The sequence below is a fragment of the Cavia porcellus genome, unplaced genomic scaffold (genome assembly GCF_034190915.1).
Source record: "Cavia porcellus strain 051 isolate PalLab524CR breed Dunkin Hartley unplaced genomic scaffold, mCavPor4.1 scaffold_9, whole genome shotgun sequence".
Classification (NCBI taxonomy): domain Eukaryota; kingdom Metazoa; phylum Chordata; class Mammalia; order Rodentia; family Caviidae; genus Cavia; species Cavia porcellus.
In genome coordinates, this window is record NW_026947492.1 from 60,985,087 (window position 1) to 61,008,096 (window position 23,010).

General features: G+C 41.1%; 2 protein-coding genes across 3 annotated transcripts in view; one reads left to right on the forward strand and one right to left on the reverse strand.

Moving 5' to 3' along the window:
* Positions 1-8,472, forward strand: part of P4ha3 (prolyl 4-hydroxylase subunit alpha 3) — a 45,956-nt gene extending 37,484 nt beyond the window's left edge. For both annotated transcript variants that reach the window (XM_013145302.3, XM_063256504.1), the window contains one exon: positions 7,406-8,472. In XM_013145302.3, coding sequence (XP_013000756.1) covers positions 7,406-7,486 — 81 coding nt within the window. In that variant the 3' untranslated portion in view covers positions 7,487-8,472. The remainder of the gene's footprint in view (positions 1-7,405) is intronic.
* Ppme1 (protein phosphatase methylesterase 1) overlaps positions 8,469-23,010 on the reverse strand; it is a 64,669-nt gene continuing 50,127 nt past the window's right edge. Inside the window, exons 8-14 of the mRNA XM_063256505.1 lie at positions 22,540-22,605; positions 17,826-17,949; positions 15,370-15,499; positions 14,446-14,490; positions 11,575-11,639; positions 10,907-10,974; positions 8,469-9,661 (exon numbers count right to left, since the gene is read on the reverse strand). Of these exons, the coding sequence (XP_063112575.1) occupies positions 9,643-9,661; positions 10,907-10,974; positions 11,575-11,639; positions 14,446-14,490; positions 15,370-15,499; positions 17,826-17,949; positions 22,540-22,605 (517 nt within the window). The 3' untranslated portion in view covers positions 8,469-9,642. The remainder of the gene's footprint in view (positions 9,662-10,906; positions 10,975-11,574; positions 11,640-14,445; positions 14,491-15,369; positions 15,500-17,825; positions 17,950-22,539; positions 22,606-23,010) is intronic.

Here is a 23,010-nt window from a genome sequence, read left to right on the forward strand (position 1 = left end):
CATCATAACATCCAAGAAAATGAGGCGGCCTGCTCACTGCCCTGAGGGACAGTTAGTCCATACTCAAGTGTAAGAATGGTGGAGTGGATATAATCCAGTGGAAAGTGTGGTGTTCACCCTAAGAATCACAAGGCAACAGAGGGCTCAGAGGGCTGCCATGCTGGAGACACAGGAGCACAAAGGGAAGAAGAAGGAGGTGTAAAAGCGGAATGGGGAGCAGCAGGCCACCCTGTTTACTCCCCTTTGACAAACAACAAGGGAGTGGAGAAAGCTGTCTGAGGAGGAAGCAAGAGGGTGTTGATTCTAGGGGACTCCTGTCCAGCAGCGCCAAGAGCAGCACAAACTTCCCTTTCATGGCACCACTCAAAGAGTCCCCTGTTTGGGGTCCTCGGCTGCTCCAGTTGGGAGAAGCCAAAGCAGCCTGTGTAGGGCCGGGGAGAGGGGAGGTCATTTGCCTGTAGGTTGCTGTATACTGGGCAGAGCCCTGAAATCAGTGAAGAGCTGGGAGAAGAAAAACATTTGTGCCTACTCAGCCAGTTATTTCATGTCCTGTAACTAGTTCCCCACTGTTTTCATTGCTTTTGACAAAGGATGAAAGTAGAGCTCAAAGGGAAACATCCCTGAGCTCACGTAGCTGGGAACAGGGCCATCTCGAGTCATCGCTTTCTCGGAACTTGTCTCTTCCTCACTGTGAAACCTTCATACTTTCTCTCTTAAGAGCAAGAGTCTGCCTCTTCCCTTTACTCACCTGCCTCCATTCACTTTCTTGAACAGGATCCCTCCCATGAAGTGCTTGATCTGCCTGCCCCGTTCCCCCAAGGGTTGAGTGACAAAAGTTTCCTCTTCCTGCAAGAAATGTATTTGCACTTGAAATAGTTCTGGCAAAATGAAGTAATAAAGTGCTGAGGGTAGATTCCAGGCATCAAGATAGCTGGAGGGGTGCCCAGTTTTTTGCCAAGGGCTTAAGGGCATGGCTCAGAGGAATCCTCATGAATAATTGTATCTCTACCTTGTTCAAGGTTCATCATATTTTCAGACAGACTATACCTATCATGGCCCCTGTTCATTTTTACCAGTTGAGGGAGCCAGAGAGCAGTTATTGCCCCTGGCTCAGAAAGATGAAGTCATTTGCCTGTATGGGGGTGTGATTGGAGAGTGTGGTGGTGTTTGATTCAGGTTCATGATATGTAGATCATGCTGGACTTGGGCGCACTGTGTAGCCCAGGTTGGCCTCGGACTCACAGCCTTCCTGTTGCCTCTGCCTCCTGACTGTTGGAACTACAGGTGTATGCCACATCTGGCCACTTCTCTGTAATTACCAGTATGTAATTGTCAGAGCCGAGGTAGAAGCAAGGTTTCCTGGCTTAGAAATCTATGCTTGTTCCAAAGCTCCACAAGTGCTTCTTGGAAGAAGAGGGGCACAGTGGGCAAAGGAGCAGGGGAAACAGCTCTTGACGATGTTTTCACAGGCACAGATTGTATGTGCGGTCTGACAGTCATCCAACTAAGTATAACCGATATTGACTGCACCAGGCCCTTTCCCAGGGCTACAGAGAATGGGATGACTGATTCTCTGTCCTTTAGCTCCCAGAGAAGAAAACCCTCAATGACAATACTAGTGAAATACTTGTGAAAATACTGACATACAGAGTGTCATATAGTGATGACACTATTGAACCACTAGTGAAAAAAGAAAATGCAAGAATTCTGGAGCACATGAATATATCTTTCATGTGATGGGCTTCTTGCAACACTTGATTTGGTTCTTGGGGCATGATGAGGTGTGTGTGTGTTATGGAAGAAGGATGGCGCTTATCACCTTAACTCACCAGTGTATAATGAGTCCTGCCAAATCTAAAATGCTGTAGTCCAGATAGATCATCCTTAGAGGGAAGATTTTTGTAACTTTATGTTCTGTAATCTGTTTTTTTCTATTTATCAAATATTTTTTTCTATTAAGTAAAATTTTTTCTATTTATCAAATTTTTTTCTATTTATCAAATAAAAATTATATTAAAAACAAAATTATATCAAATTTTAAAAATTATATGTGGTATTTTACTTTTCTCTTGTTACCAAGACAGAATACCTGACACCCAAAGATAATAGTGGAAAGGTTTATTTAGCTCAGTCTGTAAGGTTTCAGTCTGTAATTAGCTGGCTCCAAGGCAGGGTGGCACATGGCGGAGGGGCAACTGTTCATGGTGGCAGAAGACAGCAAAAATCAACAACCAAACCTTAACAGCATCTTTGTGCGCCTTTTATACTCTACCCAGGCTGCTGGGGTTAGGGCAGTGCCAATCCGATCAGTGGACTGATCCAGCAATCACCTACTTAACCCCAGCACTGAACCCCTGAGTCACACACTCCAGTCTTAGCCACCTCTAAAAAAGCCCCATCTATGACACCTGCATGGGGCTTCTGAAGCTGTGGTTTGTAAGGAGGCACCACCCAGCTTTAGAACTCCTGCCGTGCTCTCAGGTTCTAAGCACTGGCATCTTTGTGATACTGAAGAGAATAGGAATTCTAGGCAGAGGAACAAGATCATCTTGCTGTCACTGCTCAGTCAATTCTCTGATAGCTGCTGTCATGCAGTACCCCGGGGCTAGAAATCATCCTTCCCTTCCCTGCTGCCCCTGTGCCTAAGTCTCTTGTGATTATGTGACAGGGCCAGGTGAAGTAAGGCCCAATATGGATCTGATGCATCAGCCCCTTTTGCCTGACTTTGAACTCCTGTGCGGGTATGTTGCCCAGGGTTACTTGCCTTCCGTAACAGTTGTCTGGGAATACAAAAATTAGAGGAGCACAATGATGTACCACTTCACCCTTATAGGGTGTCTATAATTTTTTAAAAATGGAAAGTAAGTATTGGTAAGGTTTGGAGAAATTGAAATCCTTGTGCATTGCCGATGGGAATGTAAAATAAGCAGCCTCTCTGAAAATCAGTTGGGCAGTTCCTCAAGAAAGTCAAACAGAATTAGTGCACGACTGCAGGTGTAAATCTGAAAGGATACCACTGCCCCTAGGTATGTATCTGAAAAAATGAAGGCAGTATTTGAACAGGTCTCTTTATCCAAATATTCATAGAAACATTATTCACAACAGCCAAAAGGTGGAAGCAATTTAAGAGTTCATCAAGAGAGGAATGTCTAAACAAAACATGGAACATGCACACATAGAATGTTACTCAGGTACAAAAAAGGAATGAAATTTGACAGGTACACAACATCAGTGGATCTCAAAAACATATGCTTAGTAAAATAAACCAGACTTTTTTTTTTTCATATCAGGAATCAAACTCAGGACCTCAGGCTTGCCAGGCAGGCACTGAACCACTGAGCTAAATCCCTGGCCCCTTAGAAGGTATATTGTATTATGTGATTTCACATCCCTAGAATGGGCACGTTCAGAGACAGCAGAACAGAGGTTCCTAGGAACTGGGCACAGAGGGAAGAAGTATGGTTTCGTGGGTACGTTGTTTCCACTGGAGATGATCAAGCTTTGAGTAGAGTTGGCGGTGATGATGCCCAGTACTGAGTATATTACTTACATGCCACAGAACTATACCTTTGTGTGGTTAAATGATAAATATTCTTTTACAAATTTCATTATTTAAAATAAATTGAAGACATTCCCAGCCACAGGAGGGTTTATAATACTGTGCAGCATTGAGGCCTCAAGTGCACACAAACTTCAACTCCTTAAAAGCAGTCCCCCAAATGCGGTGGGGTGGTGGGGTGGGTATAATGGCTTTGCCTAAATTTGCCCTCTTGGGATTCCCAATTAAGAAGAATAATCCTACAGCTGATACATTGTTGAACTTGATAAGCTTAGAAGGTTAACTGACAAGACTCAGCAGGGAGCCTGGGTCCTTACTTTGTAAATATCCTCATCCTGTGCAAAGGAGGGCAAGGAAATTTTGTGAGTGCTAGATCTAGCCCTGGGAAGGCAGGGCAGTGTACAGTATAAGCTGGGAGAAGAGGCTGGTTTGCTGCTGCTTTTGCTCTGGCTGCTGCCTTGCAGTGTTGCCCGTGCCACACCACCCTGCCTTGGAGCCAGCTGATTATGGACTGAAACCTCCAAACACTGTAAGAAAAAAATTTTTCCTTCCTTCATGCTGGACGTTGCATATTTTGTCTCAGCAACAAGAGAAAAGTAACCAAGACACCCCTTGTCTTGTAAGCACCTGGCATTTATTGCTTTTCCTTTATCTACTCGGGGAAGTGCACATTCTTTATGCTTGCTGCACGTAGTTCTCATCTCCCCCTCAGCATACGGGATTCAGCATTGTCTCTCTTGCAGAGCCTTGGACCCAGACTGAGGATGTGTTGATTCTGGCTGCTGAGAGATGGCCAGTGGGGGCCAGAGACGTGGCTCTAGGACTGTACACAAAGCACTGCTGCTGCAGGGATGAGGACTAGCTATGGGAGCCGCTGGGCCAGCGATTAGCAAACTCCCTGAGACTAAAGTCAGTCCCAAGGACGCAGAATACCAGCAGCAGACTGTGTAAACGAGCTGACCTGGGAGATACAGCTCAGGCACAAGCACCTGGTGCGCACATGGGCCTGACTTTGATTCCCGTACCAAACAACCAAGTTAACCTCTAACTCAGTTGCATGTAACAGGTGTCCAGCCTTGGTATTGCTCCAGGTTAACTACAACACAGATTGCTCTGAGAATGTTTCCCTTTAAGTGTTCTCAGCTGTTTGTTTGCTTGTTTTGGTCTTTTTGAGACAGGGTTCCACTATGCCGTTCAGGCTGACCTTGAACTCATTATGTAGCAGAGGTAAGCCTCAAACTCATAATGGTCGTCCTACCTCAGCCACCCAAGTGCTGGGATTACAGGAATGTGCCCCCGTGCCCAGCTCACCTCATAATGTTTAAAGGCTCATGATAATTCTGTGAAGCCTTCCTTGCCTGTTTCCAAAGACAGGTAGTTATTTCTTACAACCTTTATATAGTGTGGCCACAACTTCTGTTCAGTCTCCTTAGACTATAAGTTCATTTTTAGGGCTTCATTATTTTTTTAATCAACCACTAACATATTTAAATATTGAAATAAATGCTAAACTTACCAAAGCACTACTGACAGTAAATAAGTACATCCAACACATTCTAGGAACCAATACTTTTACTAGGCTTTTTTTTTGTTTACTGACAAAAAAATAGAAAACAAAGTATTAGTTTCATAAGTCATAGTATAACACTTTCAAAATGAGACACTTGAAAATCAGCTTTGATACAGAACCAATTTACAAACTCACTCAGTTTAATAGAAGCTGAGAATGGTAGTATACACTTGTAATTCTAAAACTCTGGGAAGCTGAGGCAGGAGGTTGGCAAGTTCATGTCCAGCCTGGGCAACTTAGTAATAAGGATCTCATTATTTACCTCTGTCTCATTGGAGACTTGGCACAGGTGTTCAGGTTTGCTTAGTCGGCAAGTAAATGCTCACGAGTTTGTTAAAGTATCGTACTAAGAAGTCATGCTCTTCGTCTAATTCCTCACACTCTTGATTCTACCCCTCCACTATCAGATTTATGTCTGCCTCCAAAATTTGCCCACCTTGCTCTTTGTGGGAAGTCCCCGTTGGACACTTTCAGTGTGTGACAGAACGGCCTTAGGTTTACCCCAAACATGCTTTTTCTGGGTCTGGCACAATCGTTCATTCAAGAATGCCGAGGTCTTGATTCAAGGGTCCCGAGTTCATCTGTGCTCATCTGTAGTCTCTTCAAGAACACCATGATGGCCAGCACACAGCAGGTGCCTTTAGAGATGGAAGCAAGAGTGCATGAGTGGCCCTTTCTCCGTGGGGTATAGTGGATGCTCAGACAACCTGGAATCAGAAGGCAAAGATGCTGCCACCCTAGCATCCTGCGGACAGACCATGTCACATCTCTCAGCCTCAGCTCCATCGCCTTTAAGCTGGTGATAATTATGCCTATACTTGATGGACTTGTAAACATAGGACAAATGGAGATATAAGTACTTAGCACAGTACTTGATGCAGAGCTCAAGGAATGCTGGAGAAGGCGGCACACGCCTGTAAACCCAGCACTTGGGGAGGCTGAGGCAGAAAGACAGCTACAAGTTCGAGGCCATATGGAACTACATAAAAATCCAAAACCTGTCTGAAAAAAAAAAAAAAGGCTCAAGGAATATACTATTCATTCTCAGACTCCAGCCATCAAACTTAAGAGATCTCATTTTCCTGTCCACCCTTGTCCTGCTGTTTTAAGTGAAGTACCTGGGTCCAAATGATTTCTGTCCAGGATCCTCTAATAATTCAGGAGGCGGGTGATGAAACCTAGTTTGAATTTTGGCATTGTCACTCCTAAGCTGTATGAATTTGGATCTGTCTCTATCTGTAAACATAGTAACATCTGTTTCATAGCTTTGATCTGGGGATTGAACGACTTGTGTCAACTAAATTATATGACACTAAACTTTGGTAATCATCTCATTTTGCCAGGTAACAAAAGTAGCTGGAGTGTCCCTGAGAGTCACACAAGTGGCCATGCCTGCCCCACTGTGGACAGGAGTGCACATAGCTCATAGAGGCACCCCCAAAGCACAGGTCACACAGAAGTTAGGCCCTTCACGCTTCTGGTAGAGAACTCATGCTTTACCTGGAAATATTAGGTGAACATCTGAAACCGAACTTCTCCAACACTAATGCACTTGTTAAAATGCAGATCAGTACTGGAAATAGGTCTGGAGTTGGGACAAAACCTGTGCCAAGTCTTCAGGTGATACAGATGCTACTGGCACATGGACCATGCTGAGTAATGAATGGCTCAAGAATAAATGTGACTTAAGAACTATTTATTAAGTGGCTACCATGTGCCAGTTACTGAGAGAGCCAGGTGACCTTAGTCTTCAAGACCCTGTGGGATAAGTGTAATTTACCTGGAGTTTCCAGACAAGGAAACTGCAGCACAGAAGGTAGGCTGCATCATACAGCCAATAGGGGTTGGACCTTGGGTTCTCATTTAGGCAGCCTAGCCCTAGAGCTTGCTATGAAGTTGACTCCAATACTGTGGGGGAAATGACCTAAGAAGGGAGGATGTGCCAGGAAACACGAAGAGTACCAAAGTGAGTAGGTGAGGGACATAAAAAGAGAATGGACAGCATTTGGTGGCTGTCTTATTCAGGATGTACAGGGCTCAGATTTAATACAGGGCACAATTTATAGGATTATTTTGTAATATTCACCCAGAGTCAAATGCAAATTTGAGAGATCTGTCCACACACTAGACCCCAAGAATCCAGCTGAGAGGCTGGATCCCACAGCAATGCCCTGCAAGAGTTCAGCTGAAGACCTAGAGCCCATGGCAACGTCCTCCACAAATTCAGCCAGAGGCCTTGAGCCCACAACAATGTCTCATGCATGTCTCTTTCACAGATCTCCACTGGGAAGGCCCAAAAGTCAGTGACGGAAGTGAGTCTGAGCCAGCTGGGTGAAGAATCTGTGCCAGCAGGCTGAGGAGTCTACACTGGAGTCAGGAAGCAATGCTTCAGCCAGAGCTCCCCCAAAGAGAACCGCAGTCATCCTTAGTGACAGCAAGGACCTGAGCTCCTCTGATGAGAACAGCCGGATTTGTATCAGGAAACCCAACCTGACAAGCTTCTTCAGCAGAATGGACAGTATACATTTTCCCCTCCAGTTCTTTTACGCTGTTGGCAACAATCCTCAAGGAGCCCTTCCACACCCAGCACCGTGCTGATTCAGTTCAGTTAGGCTGTTACAAGTTACCCACTAGTTAATCTACCATAGTACAAGGGGAACCAGTTATGGGGACTCTGGATGCCTTGTCTAGGCAATTTGAGACACGGTTACACTTCTTGCTGAGATAGGAAACACAAGAGCAAGAACAAATTTCATGAGAAGGTGAGGTCAGTACAAAGTGGTCATCTGGGAGACGGCTCAGTTTATGATTTGGGTCATGGTTAAGCAAGGCTGCGAGTGACTGAGTTTCCTCTTTCAGCCTGTCCTGTTCTGCATTGATGGAGATGAGACTGGAATCCAATTCCTTGGACAGTGTCAAGAGTGGCTCTGTCCGTCCCACCAGGTATCTTGGAGCTCAGGAGCAGACAGAACACAAGATACTGACAGGAGAAGGGCAGGCTTTCTTTTCTTTTCTTCCTTTCTCCTTCCTTTTCTTTTCTCTTTCTTTCTTTCTCTCTCTCTCTCTCTCTCTCTCTCTTTCTTTCGTCAGTGCTGAGGGTTGAACTCAGGGCCTTTGCACAGGTATATTCGCAGTCCCCAGCCCCACCTGAGACACGGTCTGTCAGTAACTTGGCTGTGCTGTGCCTGAACTTGCAGTCTTCCTGCCTCGGCCTCCCAGAGTGCTGGGATTATAGCTATGTGTTACTACACCTGACTGTTTTTGGAGTTCTGTGGCAACTAAGTCTAATGAACTGTCCCCTGCCTCTATATCAGCAGAAATAAAGATAAACAAGCTGAATAAAGGTTGGGAAATATTTATTTTCTTCAAACAAGATCATAAATAACAAAGAAACAAAGTAGGTCCCAAACTTTGGACCATGCAGCAGGACAGGGAAAGGAAGCTGTTGGGTGAAAGGTGGAGGGGGACTACCTAGACAGTCACAAAAAAGATGGGCTTTAGGAGACTTCCCCTCCTTGCCCTTGAAAATGGCGTGCCTGGGCAGGAGGAGAGACCTCAGTGCTAGGATGAGGCAGGTAGACAAGGGCAAAGACTTGGGGTGCAAGGTTGTAATGTAGAGTGACGTGGAAACCACAAATGGCAATGAGAAGGTAGAAAAGGCAAGTGGGCACTCTGCACACCTCCAGGAACCAACTACGAAAACGGTTAAATTACTAAAAACAATCCCACAGGCTTCAGCCTGTGGCTTTGTGCATGGGCTGTATTTAACCTGGGTTGCTCTTGGGCAGCAAAGGGCTCAAGAAGCCCCTGGAGCAGCCTGGCCTCAGCCCGGGGCAGGTGCCCAGACATGTGGGAGTAGGATAGTGGGCTCACCCAGATGGGAGGCCATGTGCTTGGACTGGCTGGACCTACTTTTCAGGCTGATTTCTTGTGATGCTTGCTATCCACCACCTCTCCCTGTACCTAAGGCTGGGATCCTGGCTTCTCTGGGTCTTCTGAACCTGTTAAGAATAAGACTGGGATAAAAAGGTACCTGACTGGTATTTTATTTGAAAGGGAGGAAATAAGGATCACCCTGTGCACTGTCCATCCCATGAGGTAGGGCAGGACCATGCCAAGAACAACATCAAGGAATGAAGGTCCCTGAGCCTGAGGAAACATTTGGACCCAGGTGCTTTGCCAGATGCCATGAATCAAAACCCAGGGTAATAGCTCTGGAGGCTTCACCCTAAGCAAGGCAAGGAAAACAGGCAGGGCTACCCCTGCCCAGAGAAGGGGTAAGAGCTGAGGACTCTAGACTGGGAAGGCCAATGTTGGACAAGGGGCCTGGAAAACAATGCTTTGGGTAGGAATACTCGACAGGGTTTATACAGCTAGGGATGCCCATCTATGGGGAGCCGGTGTCACATGGCTGGGCAGGATGGTAAGGAGGAGACAGCGGCATCACAGTGGCCTCTGGTGCGATGTATTTACAACAGAGCTCAATGTTGAGAGCAGGGTGGAGAGCAGGTCACTAACAGCCAGGAAACACACTGTCAAGAATAAAAAGAGAAAGGAAAACAATTTAACCATTCCTAGCTTTCCCCATTTACCATGTCCTCTTTTGGAAGCCTTGTTCTATTTACTGCTATGGCCCACGCACATCTGTCTCCTCACCGTCACGTCCACAGCTAGACATAGTGTCTGCTCTCAGTGTGTTGCTCATTGTACCAAGGCTCCAATAGCCCAGGGACCTCAGTCAAACAGTATTCAGAGAAATTAAATCTTTATGGTTAATTTCTGGTTCCCAATGGTTCAGCTGCTAGAGGTATGATGTGACATAAGAATGTCACTTCTGTGCCTCACTGTACCAGGCTCCTGTCATCGTCTCTGATGCTTAACCATTCTGTCACTCTCATCATCAAGGCCCTGGCATTCAGAGTGTCTGAGGCAGAGAAAATTTCTCTAAGTTTTCTGAGGGTAGGGAGCCAGTTTCCCTGAACCTTCTGCCTTTCCAATGGCAACAGTGACTCCTTATGATGCTAGTGAAACAACCACCTTCTGCAAAACAGACTAAAAGCTCACGAGGTATGACCAGACTGCCTAGTGAGGGTCAACCTGTCTCTCCTTCCTCAACAAACAGCCTGATGGTCTCTCTGATCAGTGAAAAGCTTCCCAGGGAAAAGGTCTGGCCCCTAGTCTTCCTCCAGCCAGAGGCGTTTTTTAGTTTTGCCTCCTTTGAGACATACTGTAAAACCTAAAGGCATTTTTGGGAGTTGAACAGTATGTAGGAGGTACTACTGACATCCAGTGAGTAGAGTTCAGGAAGCTGCTCAGCCTCCTACACAACAGTGCACACAGCAGCCCCCTACAACTATCACACATCCTAAAATGTGCTGGGTTGAAAACCCTGCTCTAGACTTCTATATAAACTCCACAACTGGCTCAGCTCTGCTCAGCAACAGCAGGAGAAGACATAGAGAACTTCTCTAGAGAAGGACTCATTCCCAACCTAGTTTCCTCAGAGGAAGAATATTTCAAAAAGAAATGCACATCGCATTGAGGGGCAGGAGAGAAAGCATGACTTAACCACAGCAACAATCTACTAGCACAGCATATACAACCCCATAACGTGGCTTTGTAGAAGTGCACACAGCAGGGTCGATACTGAGGAAGAGGTAAAAAGATGGTGACCCAGACCGAGCAATGGTTAGGCAGAGGTGATCACAGCCCAGTGAATGCCTATGTGTTAGTGTGGGCCACCACTGCTGGGCTCCTAAACCCTTGCATCTCCTTACCACTGGAATCCACCGATGGGCTCTGCAAACCTGTGTCGGATCAGGAAAGTGGCAACTGCTTCAGCTACCTGAAAAGAGAGGAGATATTCCAAGTATATGAAGTCAGTGATGGTGCTTAGCCGTGGAAGTCCCGCAGGCTTCTTCTGGAAGGAAAAGCTTGAGGTGTCCTCATGAATCCCATCAGTCTGGGTACCCTGATATCAAAAGGGCCTGGGCTAGGAGACTCCTCCCCTCCATCACTGCCAGGAATTTGTCCAGACAGGTCTAGACGAGTGAGGATTTATTTATCTCTTACAGTTACAAAATACTTTCTTCCACAGGAGGAATCCTTATTAATTCCCACGACTACAGTGTGCAATTAATGTGCAATCTCAACCCTCATCCCTCCCTTCTTCAATCTGGCTTTTAAAGAGGGTAATGGAACAGCAGAGTTTTAAAAGCGCTAATCTTTGGACTATGGGATGAAACAGCAGTTCCTCAGCCAAGACACACAAAGCCAAGATCATAGGCTGCTGCCAGGGAGATGCTTGGAAGGCTGATGAAACTGCACACACCCTGTAGCAGCTCCTTCCGGTAAGCACTGAGATTCAGGGGCTTGTCCAATCTGCCCTGACATCCAAGGTTACTCTCACAGATATCCTTTTATAGTCCTTAGGCACCAGACTCACCTTGTCAGGGGCATCCTCGTGGACTGCATGGCCACACTGGGGTAGGACCTGCATCTGGAACTTCCCTAGAAAGGAAACAAAGGCAGGAAAGCTCCTGGATTTAAAAGAGCCCTCGCCTTACCATCTCTGGAGCTTCACAGGTCACTCCAGGTATCCAGCACTTTATGCCCAAAAAACCTTGGAGCCAATTACAAAGACTGTGATGAGGATGTTAATACTTGTAATTGTAACCTTTCATTTTCCCAACACTTTTCCCTTCCTTACTTAGTGTACTTTTACTTTAAATAAGACACATAACAGAAAATGTCTGTCCTCATGAGACACAGTCCAGTAGGGGAGTAAACTCAAAAACTCATTTGAATGCAGCACTTAGTTCACATCATGACACTGGGCACACAGGTGGAGCTTCACAAGCTTAGGAAAGGGGGCTTCGAAATCCAGCAGGTATCCAGGAAGGCTTCCACAGAGGGAAGAAAGGAAAGAAGCCTCAAAATGGTATTTGTTCCTCGAAATACAAGAAGGTTGACATGGTGTTTGTGAGAACGGTTAGCAGTAAGCAGTAAGGCTAGAGATAGGCCAGAAAACAGGGGCAATATTAAGGATTTTGTAAGCTACATTAAGATTTGTGAAATTTTATCATTATAAAAAGTTGCTATTTGAGTATTTAAGAGCCAGGCATTGTATACTGACTACTTTCTCATGAAAGTCTTATGAAACACTGTAAGCTCACAACTAATGTGATAACTATTAAGCATGAACAAATGAGTCAAGGGTATAGGTAAATAACAGAACGCTTGCCTAGCATGCATGAGGCCTGGATCAGAGACTCTGGGCTCAATCTGCAGCAAAAACAAAAACCCCAAAATGACAGGGGAGGGAGATAAGGATCCCCAAAAGGATAAAGGATAAGGGACCTACAGTGTCTCTATGCTTAGAGAACTGACTTTCGGAGCCTCAGTTTTTCCATTCATAAAATAAAAGAATATGCTCTGGAAGTCCTAATCATCATATTTGATGGTTCTTGCAACAATTACACAGTGCTTCAAGAAGTTTCTATCCATCCTTAAAATTTGATTCTCAAATCTACCCTATAAAATAACCCAGGATAAATGCTAAAATTCTTTCTGAGATGATGAAACTGAAGCCATAATTAGTGAACTATCTTGCCCAGGGCTGCCTGACTAGTGAAGGACTGGAGGCCATTCCATTCAGTGAAACCCAATTAATGCCTCTTTTGCTGTAAGCTCTGGGGTCTCCAGCCCAGGCATCTCTTCCCTAGATCTCTCTGTTCTACAGGATATTTCTCAACTCATTTATTTATTCTCTATATTCATTTGATACTTTTTTAAAAAAGAAAGTTTTGCCATAATCCACTCCAAAGGGACAGGAGGACATCTAATAAGGAAACAGATATCATATGCTTGCTGGATACAATGAAAAGCACTGTTTTCAGGCTCTTATTTGACCCATATATTCTCATTCAAATCTCATTTAACTGTACTAAGATACATCATCTCCATTTTATCAGTGAAGAAACTCAAGATTAACGAACCTCGTAATTCATTCTGCCACAAAACCAGTAACAAGGATTCAAACCCAGGACTGCCTGATTCTGAGGCTGACTAGTGATCAACACTGGTTTTAAATGGTATTCCAATTCAGGTCAACTGTTTTCAGACAGTCTTGGGATCTTGTCAGATTCTTATGTTCACCCAGTATCAAACCCAGGTCTTGCACAGAAAAAGTGCTTAGGAAAGGGTTGTTTTGAATTGAATTTCAGAAAACAGAATGCATCTAAGCTCCAAATTACCAATATCAGTGCCTTTAAAATCACAGTCCCAGCTCATGGTCCTGCCTTAGGAATCAGGTAGGAAAGGGCATGAGAGTTCGGTACACAGTCATTCAACAGCCTATTAAAAAACTATTATGAAGTAACTTAGTTCCTTTTTCTCTGTTCCTAGTAAAGATGTCCAGCAGGTTTAATAGACAGGTTCATCAAAGAAGGGTGAGTAGAACAGTGAGCTTTGGGATTCATCAGGATATAAATGAAAGCCATGAGATTGTACAGGAAGAGTGAATAGAGAAGGAAAGCCAAGAACAGACTCTGCTTACGCCTGAAACCTTGGAGGCACCCCTTCTCCCCACCGTCTCAGAGCTGTATCGGCCATCTCTACCTTCGCCCAATGTGCACGCATACTAAAGCATACTCCACAAACCTCGGTCCACTGCCTCCACACGGCAGTGCTCGCATGGCACTACTACACTCACACTTCATGGTCCCTTTGAGGCTCCAGTAATTTTCCTCATTTACACATTTAGAAAACTGATGCTGAGGAAGGTCGTAAAGAAATATTCAAAAGCCATTCCTCCCAGCTTTGGAGCTTTTACTTTTACCTCTTCACATGCTGTCTTCTCAACAGATTTTGTAGCTTTTGGTATCTACATTATCCTAGACATTTCCCTTTCCTCAAAAAATCCATACACATTTACACTTTCCTAAAAAAGTCTACGTTATTCCTAAACAATAATGAAAATACTGATCAATATTTAGAATATCTCCATTCACAGTATTATATGCCTATATAGTACTTTATTATAACTTTCAAAAACACTGCCTTGTTTTAATTCTTGTAACTGAGACATCAGTGGTGGTAAAATCCTCATTTATACGTGGAAAAACAAAAAAGGCAATCAATGCCCAGAAAAGGAAAATACTGCTTGTAATTATGCAGCATGTTTGGAGGAGAGGTAGATGTCAAGCACAGGTCTGACCCAAGATCATTCTCTCTCCACTGTATCTCAGCATCAAAAAACTGCCTGTTTCTTTGCCTTCAGAAAAGGGTCCAAGGACATACTTTATGGATAACTTACCTTGCATCTGGCCAATAGTTAGATCTTTATCCAACCTATCAACCCCTAGAACAAAACAAGAGAATTCACAAGTAGCTTATTAGAAAAGGCCCTATGAAATAAGTTTTACTATTCAAGTACTGAGACAAAATTGTTACAAAGTTAGAAACATGATGCATCATTCTCAATGCATCTCCATGTTAGTCCTAACTCCTAGACAGTGTATTTTCACCAGATGAAACTTTCAAGGTTGAGATTTCTCTGCATCAGTTTTGCTCATTTAAAGTGCTTTCTGGAAAGGTTTTACTGTTTTGATTCTTACAATATTTAGAATATCATTATATTACTAAATCTAGCCCTAGGAGGAGGACTGGGTTTGACCAGGTATAAAAGGCAGGCCAAAATAAGGCAGGTCATCCCAGATGGAGGCTTGTGCTTAGCTAGGTTAGGGACTGGAAGTGGAGAGAAGAGCAAGCAGACAAGAAAGTAGATGGCACTCAAATTTGAAAGTCACTTCCCATTTTATTAGTTTTAATGCAATCATATCCAGATAACAATATACTCATACTACCATGCACTGAACTGTGTTCTCCAAAATTCAAGTTGAAGCCCTGAATTATAATGTGACTATTTTAAAGACAGGGTCTATAGGAGGTAATTATAGTTACATAAGGTCATAAATGTGGATCTCTGATACAAAGGGATTAAAATTCTTGTAAGAAGAGATACCAGAGAGTGCACTCTTGCTTCCTCTTAGCCATGTGAGAGCACAGAAAGTAGCAATCTGCAAACCAGGAAGAGAATCTGTATCAGACTCAACTTTTACTGGTACTCTGACTTGGACTTTCAGCCTCCAGAATATGAAGAAATATGTATCTATTGTTTAGGCCACCCAATCTATGGTATCTATAGCAGCCTAGATGACATATATACACTTATACTTACCAGCCAAGAGCAGCAATTTTGGAATAGGGCAACTAAGAAAGAGATTGGATAAGCCTCGGAACCAGCCATCCCAGTATTTTTCTGTTTTTGCCAGTTCAATTCTCCAGGTATATGGATGGTCTTTCTTGGTCTGGAGGAATAAGAGCAAGTTCTGAGACTCTCAGAGTAACCCCTGTAGGAACAGGATAAAAACTAGGTCCCTGGGAAGCGGAAAGGGAAGGAAACTAGCACTTGTGAACAATCTACTGTAATGCAGACATTTGATACACATTTCACCCTTCTAACAATGTAATCCAAAATATAATTATTTAAAGAACAAAGATAGAAAGCAGGGAGGCAGACTTACTGGAGATGGTAAGGGGACTGGAGGGCAGGGAAAAAACAGGAAGGAGGGAAAGGGGAAATAAATACTAATTCCCCAAGATGAATCTGATTATTATTTTAACCATAAAAATAATAAATAAATAAAAATAAGTAAAATCAATGAGAAAACTACTAGAAATTTAGCAAGGTCAGATGATATAAGATTAATACATATACTGTAATTGGTTATATTTCTATGTATTGATAACAATTTATAATTATGACAAAAATGTAGGAATGAAGTTAAAAACAGTGTTATAAAAATATCTCAATGTAAGTTTAAAAACACTGCTTTGCTTAAGTAGTCTAAATATCAAAAATACCCCCCAAAACTCTATAAAAGTCTTCAAAGATTTTTATCTTAATTTTTAGATAATTATAAATTTTCTTTTTATTTCTAGTAAGCTTCCCTCTACCTCTCTTCTGTCTCTTGTTTTAAAGATATGATGGCCCTCTATGTTGCCCAGGCTAGCCCCAAACTCCTGAACTAAGTGATCTTCCTGTTTCAGCCTCTCAAGTACCTGGGATTTGGGGTACATACCATTATATTCAGCTACTTCGGTTATTTTCAATGAACTTAAGAAGCTTTCTTAAGAACACAAAGATAGTAAGCTGCAAAACAAACACTGACCTCTTCTTACACCCAGTTGACAAAAAGGACATACCATAAAAAGAGTAATTATAAAGACTACACTGCAGGCTGAAAAAAAGCTAACTATACAACATGAAGTAACAGAAGCAGACTACAATACATCATCTGAGTTACGATCCCACGTAGAGGAAAGAACCGCCTGGGGAAATTGCAATTTTATTTGTTCGTAGAATATCTTTCTTCTCATATTTTGATTTGTGAAAACGAAAATATCCACGCAATAGTAATTCTAAAACAGGAACTACTGCACAAATATGAAAAACATCAACAGCTGTTACACTGTGGCAGTTGGAAAGTTGATGGGCACACAGCAGATGCCAAACATGGGCTGAACAAAATAATTGATATTTTATACTTTTCCACTGTAGCCACTTTATGAAAATTTCCAAGTGAACCTGAGACAGTAACACACTATGTTAAACATCACTGGATGGCTGTGATATCCATATTACCAAAAATTATCGACAGATTCAATGCAGTCGCCATCAATATTTCTTTCTTTTTTTTTTTGGTGCCGAGGATCGAACTCATGACCTCACACTTGTCAGGCAGGTGCTTAAGCCACTGAGCTAAATCCCCAGCCCCCTCATCAATATTTCAATGGCATTATTTTGAGGATTTTTTATGATCTTAAAATCATATGGACTCTCACAAGATCTGGAATAACTAAAGAATTTTGACAGAGAGGAAAATTAAGGAACGTAAGCTTCCTGATTTCAAAACTATTACCAGACTGGAATAACTAAAAGTTTGGTACTGACATAAAGACAAATACACCAAATGCGCAGAACAGAAAGCCCAGAAATAAACCCTCACGTATATAGTTCAAATGACCTTCAAAAGAGCATTAAGACAATGCAATGGGAAAAGGATAGTCTCTTTTTTTTATTGGTACTGGGGATCAAACTCACAACCGCCTGCTTGCAAGGCAGGTGCTTATGCCGCTGAGCTAAATCCCCAGCCCCAAGGATAGTCTCTTTAACAAACAGTACTGAGAAAACATAATGAAAGATATATAGATGGACAAAAAAGCATATGAAAATATGCTCAACATTAATAGTCACTGGCCAAGTACAAATCAAAACCACAGTCAGATACCATTCTGTACTCAGTAGGATGACTATCAAAAAGAGAGACAATAACAGTGCTGTTAACAAAATAAAGAAACTGGAAACCTCATATAGTGCAAATGGAAATGTAAAACATAATGCTTTTAAAAACATTTTCTCAAAAGATTACACATGGGGGCTGGCTATATATTGTAATTTTTATGTTCCAATTGGTCAGAGGTACAGAAGTGTTTTATATCTGATAGTTACCTAAGTATCTCTTATGATTAGTGTTTCTACTCTCTAAAATATCTAATGGCAGACAAAAAGATCATCATCTCTCCTTTCCTTCCTCATGGAACCATCCCTTAGCCCAGCTTCCCTTTACCTACCTCCATGTCATCTTCCTTTTTCCTTTTGTTTACTGACTCGCTCCCTTCTTCATCTTCTTCTTCCTCCTCTATAATTCCTTCCACTATAGATTTTGAGCTTTCAGGACTTGTAATTCCTTCACACCTAGATTTTTAAAAAGAACAATCACATTTCTCTTTTTATCACAAATAAACCCAAAGATACTCATACTTATGGCCCTTTATAATCAACCGTTAGCTCAGACTTAACACTGGAAGTGTTAAGGATGTGAAAATGTGTATTTCCTGGGCTGCGAAAGATTATGACTGATGTATGATTCTACTCTTTCTTTAAGAGCTCATTTCCAATCCTTATAACCAATACTGACCCATCATCCTGAGGCATGGTAACAAGAGTCTTATGGCCATTCTCTGATACAATCTTTATAACAATTCTATGAAATAGACCCTGAAGACTTAAATGGAATTATTGGAATTACTCACCTCAATGAGTGGGTAAGACTGGGATGTAAATTTAGGCCAACTAACTTTAAAATCTGGTGTTTTTCTGCTATACTCTGCTTACAGTACCACAAGGCTCAAATACAATAATAATAGGTCCCGCTTTTTAATCAGCTGATAAAAACCAGCAATTATAACAACCAGGGCCAGCTGAACCTTTCAGATTAGGTCACTTGATCCAACCAATTACTGTGGTTATTTCCTCTAAAAAATGGTTATCTCTTTATTATGTAATTAGGCAGAAAAATTGTTATATAAATAGCTCATACTATAATTCATTTTAGAGAGAATTTGATGGGAAAAAAAATGCACTGACAAGTGCTAAAGGTAAAAATCCCAAGTGCAGCTACTGTCAGTATTTGCTCATGATAGAAAGGGATTTGTTGTTTTGCCCTTGAGAAGTGAGACAGAATGGAGAACAGGGAAAGAACAAACAAGAAAGTCACTGTGATAAACTAAAGGGCCAATAGTAAAGAATGGTAACTTCTGTCTTCTCTATCCAGTATAACAAAGAAACACATGCTCTGAATTTCCAAAGCCTATGGATAAAAAATTCCAAAGATGAAAAAGAGTAGAAAGGTTCTGACTATCTGAAAATATCCAAATATACATATTCACAAACCACTTGAAATAAAATTAAGGAGAAAACACCACTTGAAATAAAAGTTTATGAACAGTGAACTATCTGTACATAAGCCATGTAATTTAATCATAAAACACTCTACTACTTGTTTATACTAGTTACATTTTATTTAGACACTGAGAAGTACGTGGTTCAATGTTTGAACATCTCAAAGCCTCTGCATTCTATCTGCCTGATAATACCACTGAAGTTGCCCTTTTAGGTATAAAATTCATACTCTAGAACTTGAAGTCAACTACAGAGAAGTCTGATTTTCAGTTATATTATCCACTAGCTATGTGGTCCTGGGAAAGTTATTTACTTCTCTGAACTTCTATTTCCTTGTCTCTAAAGCTTATCACAGCTTGAGGTTTCACTCAGAAAACTCCAGATTACTGGAAATTATATTGGGCAAGTAACTAAGATTTCATAACAAACAAGCATGGAAATTGGCAACACAGTAAAAGAACATATGGGCTAAAAGATACTTAAGAGATATATCAAGCTGGGTGTGAAGGTACACTCAGCACTAGAGAGGCTAAAGATGGAGGATTACATTGAGTTTGAAGCCAGGCGAGGCTACCTAATGAGTTCAAACCCAGCCTAAACTACACAGTGAGACCCTGTCTCAAAAAATAAAAATATTAGATTCTCCAAAAGATAGCAACCAAATTCATGTATTTACTTTTTTACTCTAATTTTAAGTTTCAAAAATATTTCAGAAAGGCCAGAAGAGAGGATTTTGAATGATTTCACCACCAAGAAATACATTTTTAAGGTGATGAATGTACTAATTATCCTGCATTAATCATTATAACATATATACAGATTCTGAAATATATTGTACCCGTGAATATGTAAAATTAACTATAAATAAAAGCTTTAAAGCATTATTTGAGATAATCATAAATATGAATACTGATTTGATTTTGGTGATATTATGGAACTGTTAATTTCTTTTTTAGGGGTGACAATGTCATTGTGATTATACTTGGTGGGGCATGCCTACAATAAGAACTCTATGAAGCTGAGGCAGCAGGATTACAAGTTCAAGTCCAGCCTGGGCAACTAGGAGACATTATGAGATCTGATCTCAAAATTTAAAAAAAAATTGAAAAGGGCCAGGAGTGCAGCTCAGCATGAAGGCTCTGGATTTAAATTCCTAGGACCTAGTGAAACTTTACAGAGGAAATTTTATTTGGAATTCGCTTCAAAATATTTTGTTCTTGAGGGCAAGTAAATAGACACACAGATGAAATAAGACTTCTCATGATTTAACAACAACTGAAAATGGAAATACAGAAGTTACATTGGGTTCACTGTATTATTCTAACGTATTTGTAACTTTCCTATAATACATGGCTTTAAAACTAAATGTATAAAATTCATATGGAAACACAAAAGATCCAGACTAGCCAAAGCAATCCTAAGCCAAAAAAGCAAGACTAGAGGCAGCACAATACCTGTCTCCAAATTATACTACAAAGCCACAGTAAAAACACAGAAATAGTACTTATACAAAAAAATAGACATATAGAACAATGGACACAGAACAGAGGACACAGAAGCCAACCTACACAGCCACAGCTATCTGGTTTTGGAAAAGAAATAAAAAAATTTACACTGGAGAAAAGACAGCTTCTTTAAAAATGGTACTAGGAAAACTATATATCTACTCATAGAAGATTGAAAGATAGGTCCCTATCTTTCATCCTGTACAAAAATCAATTCAAAGTGGATCAAAGACTTACATGTAAGACCTGAAATTTTGAAGCCACTAGAAGAAAATACAAGAGAAACAACTGAAGCTACAGGCACAAACAAAGAGCTCTTGAATAGGACTCTAATAGCATAGGAAATAATAGCAAGAATCAACAAACAGTACTATATCAAATTTAAAAAGTTCCACATAGCAAATGAAACAATCAACAGAGTGAAAAGACAACCTATAGAATGGGAGATAATCTTTACCAGCAACTCTATCTACTTCTTTATATATTCAGAACATATAAACAACTCAAAACACCGAAACAGACAGCCCAATCAATAAATGAAATAAAAAATTGAACAGATACTTCTCAAAAGAGATAGTACAAATAGCCGAAAAGTACATAAAAAATTGTTCAACATCTTTAGTCATTATGGAAATGCAAATCAAAGCTACACTGATATTCTATCTTATGCCGGGCAAAATGGCTATCATCAAGAATACAAAAAAAACCAACCTAACAAACAAACAAAAAACCAAGAAATGCTGGCAAGGATATAAAGAAAAAGGAGTCTTTCTGTATGTTGTTGGTGGCAATGTAAATTACTATAGCCATAATAGACATCAATAGGGAGGTTCCTTAAAACACTAAATATAGAACTACCACTTGATCCACCACTACTTCTCCTTAGAAATAACAGATGGAATTAAAGTCAGCATTCCATAGGGATGCTTGTATACTCATGTTTACTGCAGCACAATATACAACAGTCAGGATATGGAACCAGCCTAGGTGCCCATCAATAGGTGAAAGGATAAAAAAAAATGTGGTGCATATATACACAGTGGAGTATTATTCACTCATAGAAAAGAATATATTGTCAATTATAGAAAAATGGATGGATTTGGAAATCATCATGTTGAATGAAATAAGCCAGACTCAGATAAATACTAAATGCTCTTCCTAATATGTGGAATTTAGAAAAGATGACAAGAACCAGAAGTGAGACTATTATCAGACAAGAGGAAGGGAGAGGGGGAAGGAAATAGGGGTGCAAGGATGGGCAATAAGGAGCATAAATGTGAGAAAAATATATATTATAAGCATTATCTTCTGGCCAAAAACATGTGAAACTAGAAAGGAGGATGAGACAAGGGAGGTGATGGGAGGAAATTGTTAAAGCACAAATCTGCCAAAATGAAACCCGTTAATCTGTATATTCCATGTGCACTAATAAACATGCAGAAAAAATAAGACAGTATATATAAAATACTTTGAACAGTGCCTAACAAATAGTAAACATTCAATAATGCCAATATTATTTCATCTAACTTTTGCAGTCTTGTTTTTTCTACTGGATAGATTTTCTCAATTCACCTAAAGTTTATTTTGTGCTACACAGCAATACCCAAGACTTAGGTAGCTCTACCAAAAAAAGACCAATTGGGCTAAATAATCTTAGCTTACCTTTAGTATCTGGCTTTTACTCTGGCTGTGTCAGTTTTTATACTGCAATTTCTTTACAACAGGGTTGGCTTAGGAGACTGTTGCCAGAATAAAACATCTGCCAGCACTAAAGTGAACACTTAAGTTTTTAATGTTTATTCTCTGGAATGTTTCAATTTTTAACATCAAGAGTTATCTAATATAATAAAGTATTATGGAAACACCATAAAAAATGCTAACTGGTTTTGAAAGGGAGGGAAGAAAAGAAGGGGGTGAGGGAAAAAAAAGAAATGAGGGGGAAAGGATGAGGAAAAGAAGGAGGGAAGGAGAAGGAAGAGAAGAGAAGAGACGAGACGAGACAGAATGGTAGAATAGGTATATGACTGAAGAAGCAATCTATAACTCCCATATCATAGTCCGGCCTTTAACCATCCAAAAAGAAAAAAATAAGACTTACTGTTTGACTTGGCCAACCATTGAGACACGGGCAGACTCCAAATTTCGAATCTGGCCACTCTTCACACTAACAGAGAAAAGTGAGAAATGAGAGAGGAGCTCATTCAGCATTTACCATGTCACATCATTAGAATCAAATGAATAATTCTGCAAATTCTATGGCATCTAAATCCCATGTCGCTTACTATGAAGGTTATCACTGCTCTCCTGACTATTATAACTATAACATGATAGTTGGTAAAAAGTGAAGACATTGTGGCCATTTAAATTGGCAAATATTTTCCAAGACAGTATTATGTGCCAGGTCTGTGCTCAAAAATACAGGATTCAGCAGACCAAAAAAAAAAAAAAAAAAAAAAATCACAAACAGCATGTGTTAATATAATAAGGCAAGATTCAAAAGAAGCACTTTATTCTGAATGAGAACATTAAAGAAAATTTCCCCCAAATCTGGCCTAAACTGAAAACTGAA